Source organism: Hyperolius riggenbachi, chromosome 1 (genome assembly GCF_040937935.1).
Source record: "Hyperolius riggenbachi isolate aHypRig1 chromosome 1, aHypRig1.pri, whole genome shotgun sequence".
Taxonomy (NCBI): Eukaryota; Metazoa; Chordata; class Amphibia; order Anura; family Hyperoliidae; genus Hyperolius; species Hyperolius riggenbachi.
The window spans coordinates 607,197,473-607,215,948 of record NC_090646.1 but is presented as its reverse complement, the minus strand read 5'-3'; the positions used below and the strand labels follow the sequence as shown (position 1 = coordinate 607,215,948).

Below are 18,476 nucleotides of genomic sequence, written 5' to 3'. Positions count from 1 at the left end.
GGGGGCAGGCAGGCAGCACCTCTACCCAGCTATCTATACTGAAAGCCACTTACCTACCTACCTATACTGAAAGCCCCCTATCTACCTATACTGAGGAGCCCATACCTACCTACCTATAATGAAGGCGCTATACTTACCTACCTATACTGAGGATCGCATACCTACCTACCTATACTGAAGGCCCCATACTTGCCTACCTATACTGAGGACCCCATACCTACCTACCTATACTGAGGACCCCATACCTACCTACCTATACTGAGAACCCCATACCTACCTACCTATACTGAGGACACCATACCTACCTACCTATACTGCGGACACCATACTTACCTATACTGCAGACCCCATACCTACCTACCTATACTGCGGACCCCATACCTACCTACCTATACTGCGGACCCCATACCTACCTACCTTTACTGCGGACCCCATACCTACCTACCTTTACTGCGGACCCCATACCTACCTACCTATACTGCGGACCCCATACCTACCTACCTATACTGAAGACCCCATACCTACCTATACTGAAGGCCCCATACCTACCTACTTGTACTGAAAGCCCCATACCTTACTCAATCTTACTCAACAGGCTACAAGAGTACTGTGGCATAGATAGCATTGTTCTCCGGTGGTTCAACTCCTTCCTGGCTGGCAGAACACAAAGGGTAGCCTTAGGGCCCTTCCTCTCCAACCCTGTACCACTAAAATACGGTGTACCTCAGGGCGCAATATTATCCCCTTTACTGTTCACCATATACATGCTGCCACTTGGAGAAATCATACAAAAACATGGCCTGACATATCATTGCTATGCTGATGACACCCAGCTATATTTGTCATTCAAACCTGATGTCACAGACCCTACTCCACAAATAAACGCATGCTTAGCTGAGCTTCAGGAGTGGATGAATAATAATTGGCTAAAACTTAATGCTGACAAAACTGAGGTTCTTGTTATCGAGGGCCAGGGCTCAACAGCAAAGCAGCTCCAGTCTCAACCAACACCGCTAAGGATAGGGAGCTCAGACCTGAACAACTCAGACTGTGTGCGCAGCCTGGGAGTACTGATTGATGGGAAATTAAGCTTCAGGAATCAAATCTCAGCTGTTGTGAAACATTCCTTCTTTCACCTAAGGAATATTGCAAGGATTAAACACCTAATTCCTTCAGAGGATCTTCCAACCCTAGTTCATGCCTTCGTCACATCAAGGTTAGACTACTGCAACGTCCTCTACACAGGCCTGCATAAGAAAGACTTACGCCGCCTGCAATTAGTACAGAATACCGCCGCAAGGCTGTTAACGAGCCAACCCCGCCATTGCCACATAACACCAACCCTGAGCTCACTCCACTGGCTACCGATAAAATGGAGAATTCTGTTTAAGATTGGCTTACTGACATTCAAATCCTTGCACAATCTGGGCCCTGGATACCTGAAGGACTTGTTGCAACTACATCACACCCCCCACAATCTTAGATCAAAAGGACGTAACACCTTGGTCACCCCCAGAGTCCACCTCAAAACCTTTGGAGACAGAGCCTTTTGTCATGCTGCCCCTACACTTTGGAACTCCCTGCCACACCCAATCAGGACAGCCCCATCCCTGGAAGCATTTAAGTCTAAACTGAAAACCTACCTTTTCAGTCTGGCATTCATGAACATCTGACTATCTCCTCTAACACAACCCAGCCTAAAACCCTGTATTAATCTGAGACACAGCTATGCGCTTTGAGTCCTATGGGAGAAAAGCGCTTTACAAATGTTATTGTATTGTATTGTATTGTATTGTATACCTACCTACTTATACTGAAAGCCTCAATACTTACCTACCTATACTGAAAGCCCCAATACTTGCCTACCTATACTGAGGACTCCATACCTACCTATCTATATTGAAGGCCCTATAGCTACTACCTATAATCAACCTACCTATACCTAGCTACCTATAATGAACGAAAGGCCCTTCTACCTACCTACCTATACTGAAGGCCCCTATACCTACCTACCTATACTGAAGACCCCTGTACCTAGCTATCTATCCTGAAGGCATCTATACCTAGCTACTTATGCTGAAGCAAAGCCCCAGGGCCCAGCAAAGCAAAGACCCCAGCAAAGCAAAGACCCCGAGCCCCAGCCTAGCAAAGCCCCCAGCAAAGGTAAAGCCCCTGGACTCCAGACAAGCAAAGCAAAGCCCCCAGCCCAGCAAAGCCCCAGGCCCAGCACCCAGCAAAGCCAGGCCGGCACAGCATCATCACCAGCCAGGCAGCCCAGCATCACCACCAGCAAGCCCAGCATACCCTACAGCCAAGTACAGCACACAGGCCAGCCAGCTGAAAACAAGACAGAAGCCAGGTGAGGGGCTTATTTATGTGAAATACTGCCTATTGAATATATTTAAGTTACACCCCTGCTATGTTCATGTACATTTGGCCCCACCTATGACCACGCCCACTTTCTGTGGCATGACCACGCCCATTTTTTGCAGCAGCTTTCCCTCTCGGTGCCCAGGGGTGCCCGAATCTCCCAGGAACCTAGAAATGCCCCTGTACATGTGTATTAGTTGTACATTTTTCACACAGACTAAATGCACTATAAATTATTTTTTTCCTATGTTCCTTTCACTTACATTTACTTAGGCAGTAAAAATGTAAAATATCGCTCATCACACGCAGTCTCCCCGGTAGGCTCCTGTCCCCTGCAATTCAGCCTTAAGGCTTGGCTGAGTCGCACTTCATTGTGCATGCGTGGCCAGGTGCGCTCCCCCATATCGCTCCCGTGGTGCGCTCCCCCATATCGCTCCCGTGGCTGGGAGCGTTCCGTGCTTGCGTAGTACAACTGCGCAGGCGCAGAAGGCTCCCAGGGATGGGAGTGCGACAGGCTGCAAGGGACGAGCGGCCTTCAGGGGGCTTAAGGAAGCCCCAAGTAAGTATGGAACCTGAGACACTTCTCGTCTCTGGTCCCCATTAATTTTGATTTTCATACCACATTAACATTTTCACTTACTTTACTACTAATGCATAAAGAGCATTTGTTTGTATGGGTTTATATCCAACTGTTTAACCTCCTTAGCGGTATGCCCGACACTGTTAGGCATACCGCCGGCTGTCCCCAGGAATCCCCCATTATAATTTTAAGTGATCGTGTAGTTGTACTATATCTTCAACTAGCACTAGGCTAGCTAGCAATGGTGGCCGGCATCCCCCTGATTACTTCTGATCCCCCCGATCGCCGCTAAATACATTACTCCCCTGGATCCAGCGATGGCGCAGCCGCCCTGCACATCTCCAGTCCTCTCTATGGGGAGGATCGGGTCTGCTCATGACGTCGCTGATGTCGAGTTCGATCCTCCCCATAGAGAAAAGCAGAACTGTCCGGGGAGGCTGCGCCATCGCTGGATCCAGAGGGGGATAATGTATTTAGCAGCGATCGGGGGGATCAGAAGTAATCGGGGGGATGCCGGCCACCACTGCTAGCTAGCCTAGTGCTAGCTGAAGATATTACAACTACACGATCACTTAAAATTATAATGGGGGACTGTCGGCTGCAAACCCTCTGGCGTGCATAATGCCCAAGAGGTTAATAAGAATTTATTGTGCGTCTGGTAGTGTTTCTAAGGCATCTAAATGAGGGATTTTAATTCCTGAAAACACTTTGAATATGCAAATAGATATTCCAGTGGAGGCATTTGGTCGTGTTTGAGGGACATCCAAATAAACACAAGAAATGACAAATGTGTGCAGACACAATGCCCTATAAGGCTGTCATGGATATCAGCATGAATGGAGATTTCAAGTGAGGGCAGTTTGGGGTCACTTAAACATGGTGTTTAAATGCTGGGATAGTGTCTGTGTGAACTAAGCCTTACACAGGGAACTGTAATACTCGGTAATAAGTAACATATTGCCAATTTCATTAAACAAGAACACAAAGCAGCCTAATGGTACTGACATGAAAGCCCTAATCCGACACATTCATGTACCAGGATTATGTGATATGTTTCTGTTGAGAGCCGAGTGCAGACAGCAACTACCACAGGATTTTTATGCTGCTCATAAACATAAGTGAAGTACACATAACCACTAGAACCACAACATTCAGCTTCTCTCCTGAGATCTGCACAGGGAGTAATGTGTGAGCACAGTGTACAATGCAGCTCCTCTGTTTGGGGGGTTTCTTTCCCTCTTGTAGCTGCACTTTTTTTTTTTTTTTTTAGCAGTAACTCTTTACCAAAATGAATACAATTTTCTATATACAATCTATTAGTGGCGATTTACCATTTACTGAATTGGGGTATAATAGGGTGTACATGCAATGAAGGCACCAGTAAATTTGGGTGCAGGGTGAAGAAGAAAAACTGCTCACCCTACTGTGGCAAATTTCCCAGCCTTGTTAAATACCAACTCCCCCTCTGAAGCCGTAGTTCATTGGGGTAAGATGTAATTCGGCCTCCAGCTTATTTTTTTTTTTTAATTGTTTAGTCAATGTTTTACCATCTTAAAATCATACCTCACCCTGAATTACATTCTTAGGCTGGTTTCACAGTGGGACGTTACAGGCGCACGTTAGAGCAGCCTGTAACGCACCCCACCGCACAGCAATGAAAAATCAATGGGCTGTTCACAGTGCCCACGTTGCGTTACATAGTAACGCTGCGCCACCAGACAACGTACTGCATGCAGTACTTTATAAGCGGCAGAGCCGCGTTAGACTGCTTGCACATGCTCAGTAACGTTGGGGAGGAGCGGAGAGCGGCCAGGCACATGACTAATTAATATTCAATGCGCTCAGTGACGTGCAGTGTTTACTTCCTAGAGCGGCCGCTCTGTGCAGCGATTGGCCGGCGGGACCACGTGATGCCGCATGCGCACAAGAGTACGCATCACGGCATCACGGACGCCAGAGTGAGCTGCACAACGCGGCTCACTCTGACGTCCAAAGCAGGGAGCACCAGGCGTTGCGTTAGGGGCACGTTATGCGACCATAACGTCCCCTAAAACGCAACGTCCTGGTGTGAAACCAGCCTTAAATTTACCAGAGATGCCAGCATCTTCACTGTTAGAAAGGTGAATCAATGTAGAATGTTTTTTTTTTTCCCTTTTTTTTTTTTTTACTCTCTGAAGTGAACAGGGACATCACATGAGCTCCCAGAATGCTCTGGGGTAGAAGGCTGGATGACCTCATAGCCTAGGCTAAATGTCACTGGGAGGGCAAAGTTACATGCTGATGCACAGCAATTTATAGATAAAAGATAACATAAAAAGATGTACAGTATCTTTTATAATAAAATCCCTGTGTCTCTGCATCCGTGTGTGTGCGTGCGTGCGTGCCCGTGCTTTGCGCTACTGTGCATCAGCCAGGGAGCAGGACAGACCAGGGGGCTGGCCGAACGGGCTTCTGTGCGCGCTGACTATTCGGCAGTGGCAGCGGTCACAGGGGAGGAAGTTCAGACACACACCTAGAGCCTGTTTTTAAACGGGCTTAGGTCTACTAGTCACATATCATTTTATTTGTTGCATTATGGTTCCTATTTACACATGTACACATACACACATCAATGTTTTTTCCAGTTTTCTCTTCATATAGCAAATTGAATTTAGAATAATTTTTAAAACATTATTTTTCTGCATTTAACCCTTAGGCTGCCTCTGATGTCTATAGGTATTCGGTAGATTCACTTCCATATGCTACAGACCCATAAAAGCTGTTTAATACAAAACGACTTCTGCCCACCGCGGATGCCTATAGGCATTTTTTGTCCCCATATTCCTTTGCCATGAATGTCTAAAAGGCCTTTAGTACAAAGTTTTGGGTCAGTGCCAACTCTCTATTTTTAATATGCAAATAATTCTAAATATATGCAGAACTATGCACATTATTGCAAATCTATGCAGCTTGAATATGGACCATTTGAGGGCTTTTACTGTAAGATTTGATTAGTCTATTTTACAATAGTTTTCTTAATCATTAGTATGATTCTGTATCATAATTATTAGCATAATTCTCAATCATCTGAAATGTACTTTAACCTCAGTGACAATCCTACTGACTATTTTGAACTTTGGTACATGTAGATTTGGGCAAGACATTTTAATAAACATGATACAAACCTAGCTGGCACTGGTGTGTACCTTTATAAAAAACCTTGGGAGGGGGAAACCTCAGGGTCCAAATGAGGCTTCCCCCATTCTTGTAGCTGCAGTCAGTACAGCGCTGGCTCCTCCGAAGTGTCCCGGAATCCTCCCTCGACAAGCCTGAAAAGCGCTGATTTATTTACCTCTCCTGGCTCCAGCGGGGGCGCTGTCGCGGCTCTCCGCACGGAGATAGGCAAAAATAGCCGATCTCCGTTGAGTCCGCTCTACTGCGCAGGCGCAGGAGACCTGCGCCTGCGCAGTGGAGCGGCCTGACATAGATCGGCTATTTCTGCCTAACACCGTGCGGAGAGCGGATACTGCGCTTGCGCTGGAGCCGTTCCGGGAGGATTTTTGCCGCCGCCGTGGGACCGAGGAGGATGGGGGAAGCCTCAATAGGATCCGGAGCCCCCCCCCCCACCAGGAGAGGTTTTCTTCGTTACAGGTTTTCTTTAAGGGTTAATTGGTTATTTGAAGTAAAAAATCCCTCTCATTTTATAGCTTTAGGCTCGAAGGAAAAGTTACATTAGGGCCAGCACCTCTTAAGTTGTTTAGTGTAGCTGTATCATTACACAGCCTCAGAATGTTCACTAAATCTTTATTTTTTGGTCTTAACTGAATAAGTCATAGCAAAAGAAAATAAAGGTCAGTTGTTAAAACTGATATGGTAACATGTTGTACCAATATGGAATTGTTATGAATAATAAACTGAAAGCATTTGAAATCCATTAGAGTATGTTTAGACTGCTTACAGATGATCACTGCCTGACTCTGACTTGCCCTATTTAGAAGCTGTGGAAGCAAAACAGGCAAGGGAAGAGAGAGGCACTCATTGAAATTTTGATGCATAAATTAACCTCTATATAATTAAAAAACATTCTAGCTTTAATTGCCTATTGGATTTCAGCCAGGCCACATCATAATAATGTCCCATTTCTGTGAATATTGTAAAGATTTTAGTATTCTGATTGATTTTTCTGACTCACTGTAACTTTTGAAACATCTGTTCGTGTTCTAGTTTTCCCCAATTATGAAAAACATGATCCAGAACTGTCAATTACTTGATTTATAAACTCCAAGCAACTTTTTCAATCCATATCACACCATTCAATTTTCTGAAAATTTTATCAGAATTTTCCACCACTCCTGATAGACTTCTACAGGAAAAAAAAAAAAAACCCAAAACCATGGGAAACTAAATCACATTTCTCACTTGAAAAATAATTTAAAAAAAAAAAAAAAACTTTAGATTTTTCTGTACAACCGATTGTATTATCGTAAAATAGGAAAATTGAATCTTTTTTTTACTGAATTAGTGACTTCACATCCATGATCACCATAACCTGTGCCAAGACTGAGCTGCTGTGCTACCCATGGACAGCGTCTCTATGCCATGCATCTTTTTGCCAGGCATGGGCAAACTTGGCCCTCCAGCTGTTGAGGAACTACAAATCTCACAATGCATTGCAGGAGTCTGACAGCCACAGTCATGACTCATAAAGGCAAATGCATTGTGAAATTTGTAGTTCCTTAATAGCTGGAGGGCCAAGTTTGCCCATGCCTGCTTTAGACTCAGCACAACATACTACATCGTAATAGCTGTGGTTGTGCTTATTCAGCAAACAGATTGCATGTATTTCATATTAGCCCTGTGCAAACACAGATGAAGGCGATGATCATGGCTATTAAGATCACTTATAGTACCTTGTTAACTTTTATTAAATAAGCAATCCAACATTAAGCAAGTGAATGCAAATAAATAGTATAAACCTGATATATGTTAGAGCAATACCCCAGAGATCCAAAAATTAGCATCACTGAGTATAATGAATGATCAAAATAATTTATTTCATATCCAAAAATTCATAATGTACAGTACATCATTCTAAAAACACGTGAAAAGCACATTGACCTGTACCGGACCGCGTTGGTTGAATGTTTGTGACTGCTTACTTCTGACAGGACATAGATTTCAATTTCCCAGCCACACGCTCTCGCCGCTACCACCGATCTCGTCGCTGTCTTGTCACTGCAGCTCACTCGCTTTGCCATTGGTATGCCGGCAGAGCTCTGTGAGCCGGCTAGGAGGCGATTTCATTGGCTCCTGACCCTGTCATTACTGTGAGACAATCTCATTGGCTCACATTGATCACAGGGTCAGGTGCCAATGAAATTGGTTCCTGGACCGGCTCACAGAGCTCTGCTGCCATAATAATATATTGCAAATATCAAAAAGACACTATTGCACATAACTCAATCAGGGTCAGGGCACAGTGACCCTCCCAATAATTGACAAGTACTGCTACCAAACAGAATTAGTTAATCCACATAAGCCAATCATGAGGAAAGTTGGAAAGGTTTATTGATCAGGCACAAAGTACTACTATATTCTGAAGCTTTTAATCCTGGCTTGAACCACTACCTAAACAGAATGGAGTCTTTGGACAAGGCTCTCTAACTCTCCAAACGCCAGCCAGAGTGGATTGCCGAGCACATTCTAGGTGGCTGCATCTCTGCTTGTGCTTTGAGTCCAACAGGACAAAAGCATTTCATGAATGTTGGCATCTCATTTTATTTTCAGAAGTCCTTTACCTTCTTTAAATCAGTTCTGCATAATAACTCAATGAAGTCTTTTCCATCCTCTGCCTATCTAAGAATTTAAAACCAATCTGGCCTTTTTGCAACAGTTTCACTAGAAATATCTTGGAGTCTATCAAGCAAGCCGCCTATAAAAACCAATAAGAACAGAAAATTTCCAGTGTCAGATAAAATAAAGCATCTGTAGAGGGATGATATTTCCTTCACTGGCACAGTGTGTTCTAGCATTCTTTAAGCTAAATCACGATTCTTTGCTTGGACTCAACGCTCTATAAAATGCAGGATACTGACTAGCTCCCAGGTACAGGAAAATCCGTAAACTATATGGCTCGATAAGCTATAATATACAGTTATTTTAAAAGCAGCCGACACTTTTGTGCTCGATAATTGTAAATGCACATCTCTGTCCTTCTCAGATCAGATCTCAGATCATCTCCAGATGACCCTTTTATGCCTCATCCAGGGGCAGTAAAGTAATTTAGGTCATTTACTTTAATCCACATAAGCCTGAAGTGAAAATACTTATAATATGATTAGGTGTATGTGTTTTACTAAAGAGAAATTAAATGTAGTATGAAAAAGACTCTCTGAACTTTCCAGCACTTAAACCTTATCAAAAGCCTTCTCTTCACCCTTTCTCAGCTGTTTTGACTTTTATTTACTTTTCAGGAACTCCTTAGAAGATAACAACTTCAGTTTTTTTAACTCTTGCTGTACTGAAAAAAGGGATGTTTGACAATTTCTTAGTAGGGCTAGTACTACATTTCAGTATGTCCTTTCAAGCCATTTAACGCTTTAACCAGTGGAACTGACATCTAGAAGTGTCAATGCAAATGAAATAAAATATTTTGTTCCTTGCCTTTCTTTTAAAGTCAAATTAAGGTTTTAGTTGATTGTACAGCATTTATAATTACCACAAAGATGCTGCTAATTTACTTAATGGCAGAAAAATAGAGCAGGGTGCAGTGACTGCAATGGATTAAGAGTCTCTTGGCCTGAAACTGAACACTATGATTGGGTCATATTGAGCAGATATTCAGCTCCCGCAACTCCACACAATAAAATAAAGAACATTAAAGCAGGAGGATCAGTCATACTATGCCAGGAAAAAAAACCACATATATACCGTATTTTTCGGACTATAAGACGCTCCGGACTATAAGACGCACCTAAGTTTAAAGGGCAAAAACTAGGGGGAAAAAAATATGAAACATAGGTGAGTCCATGGTCCAGGAGGGTCTTATTAATCTTTCCTCCCCCCTCCCCCAACAAGATATCTCTATCTAAATTACACTGACAAGCTAACTAACCCCTGCTGCTCCCCTAGCTACACTGCACTACACTACACAACAACCCCCCATCCTCCCCAGCTACACTAATCAATCACTAAAATTAAATTTCAGGTTATCTCACCAGAATGGGTGGCAGTAGCTGGGTCCCTCTGGTCTGGGCATTCAGGCTGAAAATGATGCTGCTGATGTGCGCAGAGGGGAGGCTGCAGCGTGATCCATAGTGTTTCCATGCGGCATTGAAGAAGCCGCTGTAATTACCCGCAGTGTATTTCCTCTAATCTTTCTCTTAAATAATGCCCGGCATCGGTCCCGCAGCATAGCACGATCCAAGTGGTTTTCATGTTGCATAGTAGCAGCCACTGTAAATATCCGCGTTGCTGAGCCCTTTGATCCCCGCAGCGCAGCGTGATCCACGTGGTTTTCATGTTGCATAGTAGCAGCTGCTGTAAATATCCGCGTTGCTGAGCCCTGTGATCCCCGCAGCGCAGCACGATCCACGTGGTTTTCATGTTGCATAGTAGCAGCCGCTGTAAATATCCGCGTTGCTGAGCCCTTTGATCCCCCCTCTTTCTTCATGCCGTTATCAGCGCGATCCCCGCTGACAGGCACATCTTCAGCCGCTATAGCGGCAGAGTCCTCAGAGGCTTCCGTACTGCAGTGTTTACTGGCGCCCTCTCATGACCACGTGGGTCGCAGGTCATGAGAGGGCGCCAGTAAACACTGCAGTACGGAAGCCTCTGAGGATTCTGCCGCTATAGCGGCTGAAGATGTGCCTGTCAGCGGGGATCGCGCTGATACCGGCATGAAGAAAGAGGGGGAATCAAAGGGCTCAGCGGCTATTTACAGCGGCTGCTACTATGCAACATGAAAACCACGTGGATCACGCTGCGCTGCAGGGATCAAAGGGCTTAGCAACGTGGATATTTACAGCAGCTGCTACTATGCAACATGGAAACCACGTGGATCGCGCTGTGCTGTGGGACTGATGCCGGGCATTATTTAATAGGAAGATTAGAGGAAATACACTGCGGGTAATTACAGCGGATCTTCAATGCCGCATGGAAACACTATGGATCACGCTGCAGCCTCCCCTCTGCGTACCGCAATAGAATACGGTAATTACTGATAGAAACAAATGCCAGGATTGCTACATTCGGAGTATAAGACGCAGTAACTTTTTCTCCCTACTTTTGGGGGAGAAAAAGTGTGTCTTATAGTCCAAAAAATACGGTAAGTAGATAAATACTTGATCTACTTACATAACGTGTATTGTACTGTCCACATTTTGATTTCAGTGAATTTTATACAGTAAATGAAGAGAATTCTATTCCTCGGGCCATGTCTTTTTCCCATAATGTGAAGCTAAAACCTGATGTCATTTCCTTCAAGTTTTTTTTCTTTTCTCCTCCAATCTGCTGAGTCACCTCAGCCTTGCTTGTAAACATGAGTGAGCATAAATCATGCTGCAGCCTCTGTCTGTCAGTCTGAAGTGTGCTCATACCAATCAGTGAGAAGCAGGAATGTGGAAGGTGAGATGAGACGAGCTTCCCTCTCTCACTGGCCTCAGTGAAGGTGGGAGAAAAGAGCCCGGGGAACTAAGAGTAGATAATTACAGCAGATATGTCAGGAACCGGCCCGCGGCACGCCTGCGTATACGGTTCCCGACTGCGGGTTTGACCAGACTGAGAGGGGAAGCAGCCTTAGTCAAGCTAAAACAAGGCTGGGACCCCTCAGAACACCTCTCACTGCCACCACTAGCGGTTCGCTAGACACTTCCACTCTGCTGTCGAGTCCTCAGCGCGCACTCCGCGTTTTCATATTTGGGTCAGCGTTGCGCTTAGGCCAAATACGGGAACGCCACGCACCCACACACACACACAGTTGCAATCTTACACTGTCGTGAAGCAAAGACCCACTAACAGTCGTTCCGAACGATACTGTTAGCCACTCTGCTGTCGCTACTCGCACTGGCGTTGTTCGTACGTTGGGTCAGCTGCGCGCTTAGGCCAACGTATGACAAACGCCCCCACACACAATGCAATTACAATTTCATACGGTAGTGTTGCTCAAGCGTACAATTAGGCATGAACTTATACACGGTTACACTTCAGTCTCTTCTAGGCTATGAGTGTTAGTTTAGTACGGCAGAAGTCAAACTTATTAAATAATAATTTAATATTCTAGAAAAACATAGAACAATGCAGAACTTAATATATACAAAAAGATTACAAAAAACAAAGTAAAAATAGTTACAAGATAAAAGTTACAAAGATAACACACGGATATTTGCGTAAAAATAAACGGGGGAAAAAAGAACATTACCAGCTTAGGTTAGAACGTTGTTTGACGGGAGGACGCCGTTTCGACCAGGAGTCGCGATCCTCCCTAGCTATTCGCTACCTCCGAGAGAAGACAGTCACTAGGCATCCGCCTCTGCTTTTTATACTCTGAGCTACGCCTGGAGGCTGCAACTTCCTTGGGGAGGGGAGGAACTAGGTTTTAATTAAATCTCAGACATATTCCATTTCCAGGTAAAAGTCCATACATCAAAGATTGTGAAGTGAGCCTTTCAACTCCAGGTGAAAACTTGATTAAGGCTTTTTCCTGTCTCAGTTCTCAGACATAAATGGGATTTCCAGAGATCCACATACATGAAAAGGGTACTATAGCACCTCCACTAATGATTTAATTTCCACAGGTAAAAAATGGTATCAACAGGACTTCACCCATTTCTAATAGCCTGTCATGTACATTTCAAACGTTCCTGTGTTAGTCTCTAGACTCTGGTCCTCTGGCTTTGTGTATTGAGACAATGGGCCGTCTCCTGAGTTCAAACAGTCAGGCAGATAATCCCATTAGCACTCTCAGAGGAACTGCATACAGACTCAAAGCACCTCATATGGTCAAGACGATCACCCATTTCCTTGCCCCAAGCAACTCAAGGTAACCGCTCCCTTCTGGCAGACCTACACGGAACACAGGCAGAAAAATGAACGAATATGTTCCTTTATTCCTAACATCATCAGCACCCCAATATATCCCCACAAGATACATTCCTGAATAGATTGTAGAGCTTGTACTGCAGGGTAAGATTCCTGGCAGCTTTGTAAACATGCTGCAGTGTTTAAATGGAATTTGATTTTGTGGCTGACAATCCCTCTTTAAGAGCAGCATGCTTGGGCTTTCGAGTAGTGTACTACTCAAATTCGGAATTCAAATGAAGTGTAATAACTTCACGTGTGACCGTGGGATAGGGGGTTAACTTACCCAGAAGTCTTTGGAACGTCTGCATTCCATTATGCCTCATAGGCGTAATGAAAGGTGCGTTACACCACTCACTTCCGCGCTTCCACCGCCCGGCTTGAAAGAGGAAGCACGGTAGTGAGTCATGCAATGCGGCTTTCATTAGGCCTATGATGCGTAATGAATCGCAGACGTCCCGAAGATTTCTGGGTAGTTAAACCCCCCCCATCCCGCGGTCACAATTGAATTTGAATTCCGAATTTGAGTAGTATGCTGCTCTAAAGTCCATCCCTGAAGAGAAGCTGTTCTTGTAGAACAACTTTGCTATCAGCATCAGGTTTTTTAATTCTTTTTTTATCTGTTCTTGTTTTGAGAAGTTTGGATGGGGGTTAGAACGTTTTTGTGTTTTTATTGCTGCCGGTGTCTGTATTTAAGAGATTCCCCCTTACATCCTGTCTAATTGGATATGGGTCCGACTCTAATGGTGGTCACTAATAAAACTATCTTATTCATCCCATCTTACCATTTCTGTGCAATATAAGGCAACTGTCTAAATTATCCATTCAATATATTCACTCAATTACTCTTATACTACATAGATTTGGTAAAATTGGATAATTAGTGGCCACCTTTAGGGTAATAAAGAGGTGATTGGCATATTTAGCAGTGATACATGGAAGCTTGTTGTTACTTACATAAAACTGAATGATTGCAAAAACCTTCTGTCTTTTTGGTCTCTTTGAGCCCCTAAAAACATTCTAGTGTTTTTTGGTCTCTACGAGCTATCTGGGTGCTGTTTCTCTTCTATGGGCTTCCCCTATCAAAAAGGTTATAATTTGTTCCACAATAGGCCTTTAAAATAAGGACAGCATTAGCTTTATAATAAACCATAAGGGTCCGTTCACATCTAAAACCGCAAAATGCAGGCGATTACCGCTTTGAATGGAATTCAGAAATTGCTGGAAAAAAAGTACCTAGTGACATAGCTTTGTTAGACAAAGGAAAACAACTATGCTTCACTTATGGAATAGTATTGGGTTAGGTCATGGATGATGTCTGGTTTTGTTCAGATACGATTCTTAATGTGGCTACTAAATAATCAACTTTTGATCTTTTTTTGATTTTTAATACGGATTTTCCAAATGCAACCTCTATGTACATCTATCAATATCTCATGCCATCATCATTCTTTAGTTAGCATTGAGTTACTACTGGACAACGCATTGCTGCTTAAAACTTCTTTTTACACTTTTTTCCGCAACCACTCATTGATATCAGTTTACTAATGAAATTACCATAAGTAAACCAATTACAATACTGTGACATGTTATTATTATTCTACCTAACAAGCACTTTTCCATATAATATATATATATATATATATATATATATATATATATATATATTTATATATTATGACACTTTTATAATTCCATTCTTTTTGATGTTTATACAAACAATAAAAAAATGTGTGTCAAATTGTATTCAACTTGAATAAATTGTATATAACTATTCAGTACATACCATACCAATCTGTCGCACGCCATACAACTCTTGGTAGAGTTGGTCTGAATTTTCCAAAATGTCCAATGTCAAAAAATTGAGAGGAACCGGAAATTCAAATCACATTTCTCAATCAGATAAAAACACTTTTGATTTTTCTGTACAACCGATGATTTACTGTAAAATCAAACAGAAAAATTATAACGTGTGTGTGTGACTATTTGTAGAATTGATGCCATGCAAACCTGGCTTCGTCAGACCAGCTGATTTTATTTTTCATAGAGTACGAGTCCTTTAGGCATCTTTTTTTTTGCAAGCATGCATCGAGGAACTTTCTTGTATATTTTACTTAGAGGCTTCTTTCTGGCCACTCTGCTTTAAAGCTCAGATAAGTTGGAGTCTTGAGGTGATAAGCGCCCTTATGAAATTTTTCCCATCGCGTCACAGATTCATTGGAGCTTGACCAATAGTGCTGCTAGTCTCTTACAGAGGCCCTTCTCCTTGGCCAGTTTAGTTGGGTAGCCAGGAAGAGTAATGGTGGTTTGTAGGTTACTTCTTTTTACACCAGGGCTTGGTTTTTGCTTGGAAACACATTAACTGGGGTGCATCATATAGATAAGTGCATGTCCAAACCAGTCCAAACTATTTGTTGTAAAATAAATGGACACCAACAATTTTTGAAGAATGTTTTTATATCAACGAAACTCTGTTTATTGAGAAAACAAACGACAATTGTACAGCAGTTCAAGTACAGGTGAAACTCAAAAAATTTGAATATCGTGCAAAAGTCCATTTATTTCAGTAATTCAACCTAAAGGTGAAACTAAGATATGAAATACACTCATTACACGCAAAGCGAGATATTTCAAGCCTTTATTTGTTATCTTGATGATTATGGCATACAGTTTATGAGAACCCCAAAATCTTAATCTCAGACCATTAGAATATTGTAAAAATGTTCAATATTCTAGGCTCAAAGTGTCACTCTAATCGGCTAATTAACCCAAAACACCTGCAAAGGAATACAATTCCTATTTCATATATTAGTTTCACCTTTTAAGTTGAATTACTGAAATAAATGGACCTTTGTGCAATATTTTAATTTTTTTAGAACAGAATACAGAAGTAGTACAGTATATTTGCATAACCTAGAGTTGGGCGAACAGTTCGGCTGTGTTAGCCGAACTGCAGCCGAACTGTTCGGGGCCCAAGCTGTCATTTATCTGTGGCTCTTACTACTTCCGGGTCGCAATGACCCGGAGTAGTACGTCTGCGCTGGCCCGGCGGAGCGCGTCCTAGATCGCGCTCCCGTTGCCGGGCACTCTCTGCGCATGTGTGTGATGTCATGAGTGACGACACACACATGCGCAGAGAGTGCCCGGCAACGGGAGCGCGATCTAGGACGCGCTCCGCCGGGCCAGCGCAGACGTACTACTCCGGGTCATTGCGACCCGGAAGTAGTAAGAGCCACAGATAAATGACAGCTTGGGCAGCCGAACAGTTCGGCTGCAGTTCGGCTAACACAGCCGAACTGTTCGCCCAACTTTAAAACATATACATGTGCTAAATTTTAAGTGACATGGCAAAGGTTCTATGTGTCATTGCAATATTTCTATTTCCTTTTTTTGTATCTTAGCAAAAATGTAGCTCACATTATTACGTTTTGCATGTTGCCCTGCTCGATTAAGCATTAATTATAGCATGAGGTTGCAGTATTTGTTAGCAAAAGTGTAAAACCTGCTTTCTTGTCATTTAAAAAAATTAAATGTATTTTCTCTTTCCCAAACAGAGTGCAAAGATGTGAACAAAGTGGCGTACTGCCCACTGGTGCTGAAGTTCAAATTCTGTAGCCGAGCATACTTCAGACAGATGTGCTGTAAAACATGCCAAGGACACTGACCCACAGCACAGCATGGCAGAGAAAAAGAAGACTATTGTGCTCTCTGTGAAGTACCCACTAACCAGAGAGACATAAAGAGGAGCGAGATGTCCTTGAAGCATCCTTGAACCCTGTGTAAAACATAACCACTTTGTCAGTTGCCAACTGACAGGATCTCCAAATTATTTAACTTCTGTGAAGTGAGTTTATTATCCTAAGTGCTGGACACCCTGACAAGGAGGGGAGCTGGATTGTGGAACTCTGACAGTACCTGTCTACAATAGGACAGACCGTGGAATGGCTGGGCTGTCACAACTATAGCAATCACCAAGCTTACCTCTTTGTATGATTTTTTTATTATGGACTTACAAAATGACACTGAATTCCCTAGTATTTAAAACTTTTTTTTTTTTTGCCTGATTTTTAAAACAGAGAGATTTCTTCTTACTTAAAAAAAATATAAATATTTTATCTCAGTTTTACGGCACCAATTTTTAAATTATAAAATGGGCTTTGAAATGTTATTTAAGAAGCAACTATAAATCCAAACTATGTGTACTTTGTTATTCTGCCTGAATTTTTCTTTTTTTTTTCTGTAATACTGCTGTGAAGCAAAAAACATATATATATATAGGTATACTTTGTCAGTATTCATAGCTGCGTCATTGACACACGCATGTGACTGCAGGTAAAATGATCCACTCCAAGTTAAATGTTTGTCAATCCAGATAACAATACCGTGACTGTCCTCTGATTTAAACAAAAAAGTAAAAAAGAAAAAGAAATGAAACAAACTGACCACCTGCAATCAACCATTTTACTAATGTGAAAAAAAATACATAAAACAGTTGTCATTGGTGCTATTGTTCTTATTAGTTAATATAAATATATTTAAAACAGGTTTTTAAAGAGATTACAAAATATTGTATTTTTCTATGTCTTTCATAGCTTTTTCTAAAGAGATGGTTCAGAAGTTATGTATGTTTCTGAGTCTAGGTCCTGCCATTGTTAACTGCAAGACACTTAGTCATTTTTAGATTATTCATCCATTTTTACTTACGAAACGCGTCAGTCACAGAATTGCTTTGGTATTTTTTTTTAGCTTAATTTTATCACAAGACTGACTGTAGATGTAAACATGCGATGAGATTGTGAGAACATTTAGCAAACCCCGTCCACCACAATTTTCCCAGCAAACATTGCAATGGACAAACTTAATCAACATGCTACACACCAACACCTCATGTTATGTGTCATTTTCAGTAGTTTCTCCTACAAACCACTCAGAATCACCAGGAAAATACCTAAACTAATTAGCCACAGTACATTATAATAGCAACTTCATTACAAAAAATGTATGTTTGTTTTAACGCACTTTATTACATTTGTGCTTCATGTGGATCAGTTGCTGATTATGGAATGTTTTTGTCTTTTTGCTTTTCTTTTTGTTTTACATTTCGGGTGCACAAATTATGGTCTCAATTTTGCACCTTGTCTTGCACAGTGTTTAGTTATATAGTCGATGTTAAAATGTATATAAGATGTCTTTAGCGTCTATAACAGTCTGTATCACATAGAAAGAATCTTCCAAATTTACTAATGTGTCTGTAATGGCGGCCATACATGGTACAATTTTTCATTTTTTTTTCGATTAGATAATTTAGTTCCAATATTCCGTTAGATCGAATATAAAGATTTTTCCAGCATGTCCGATCTGATTTTTCTCGAAAAAACAGGATAATCGTTCGAATTGCTTGATCGAAAAAAAAAATATTTTCAACTTTCAGTCGATTCGATCATTTAGATCGAATAAACGGGATAATCGA

At 42.2% G+C, this 18,476-nt stretch overlaps 1 protein-coding gene across 6 annotated transcripts in view; it reads left to right on the top strand.

Moving 5' to 3' along the window:
- Positions 1-17,554, top strand: part of ADAMTS6 (ADAM metallopeptidase with thrombospondin type 1 motif 6) — a 410,266-nt gene extending 392,712 nt beyond the window's left edge. For all 6 annotated transcript variants that reach the window (XM_068249826.1, XM_068249813.1, XM_068249820.1 and 3 more), the window contains one exon: positions 16,561-17,554. In XM_068249826.1, coding sequence (XP_068105927.1) covers positions 16,561-16,670 — 110 coding nt within the window. In that variant the 3' untranslated portion in view covers positions 16,671-17,554. The remainder of the gene's footprint in view (positions 1-16,560) is intronic.
- The last annotated feature ends 922 nt before the right edge of the window (positions 17,555-18,476 follow it).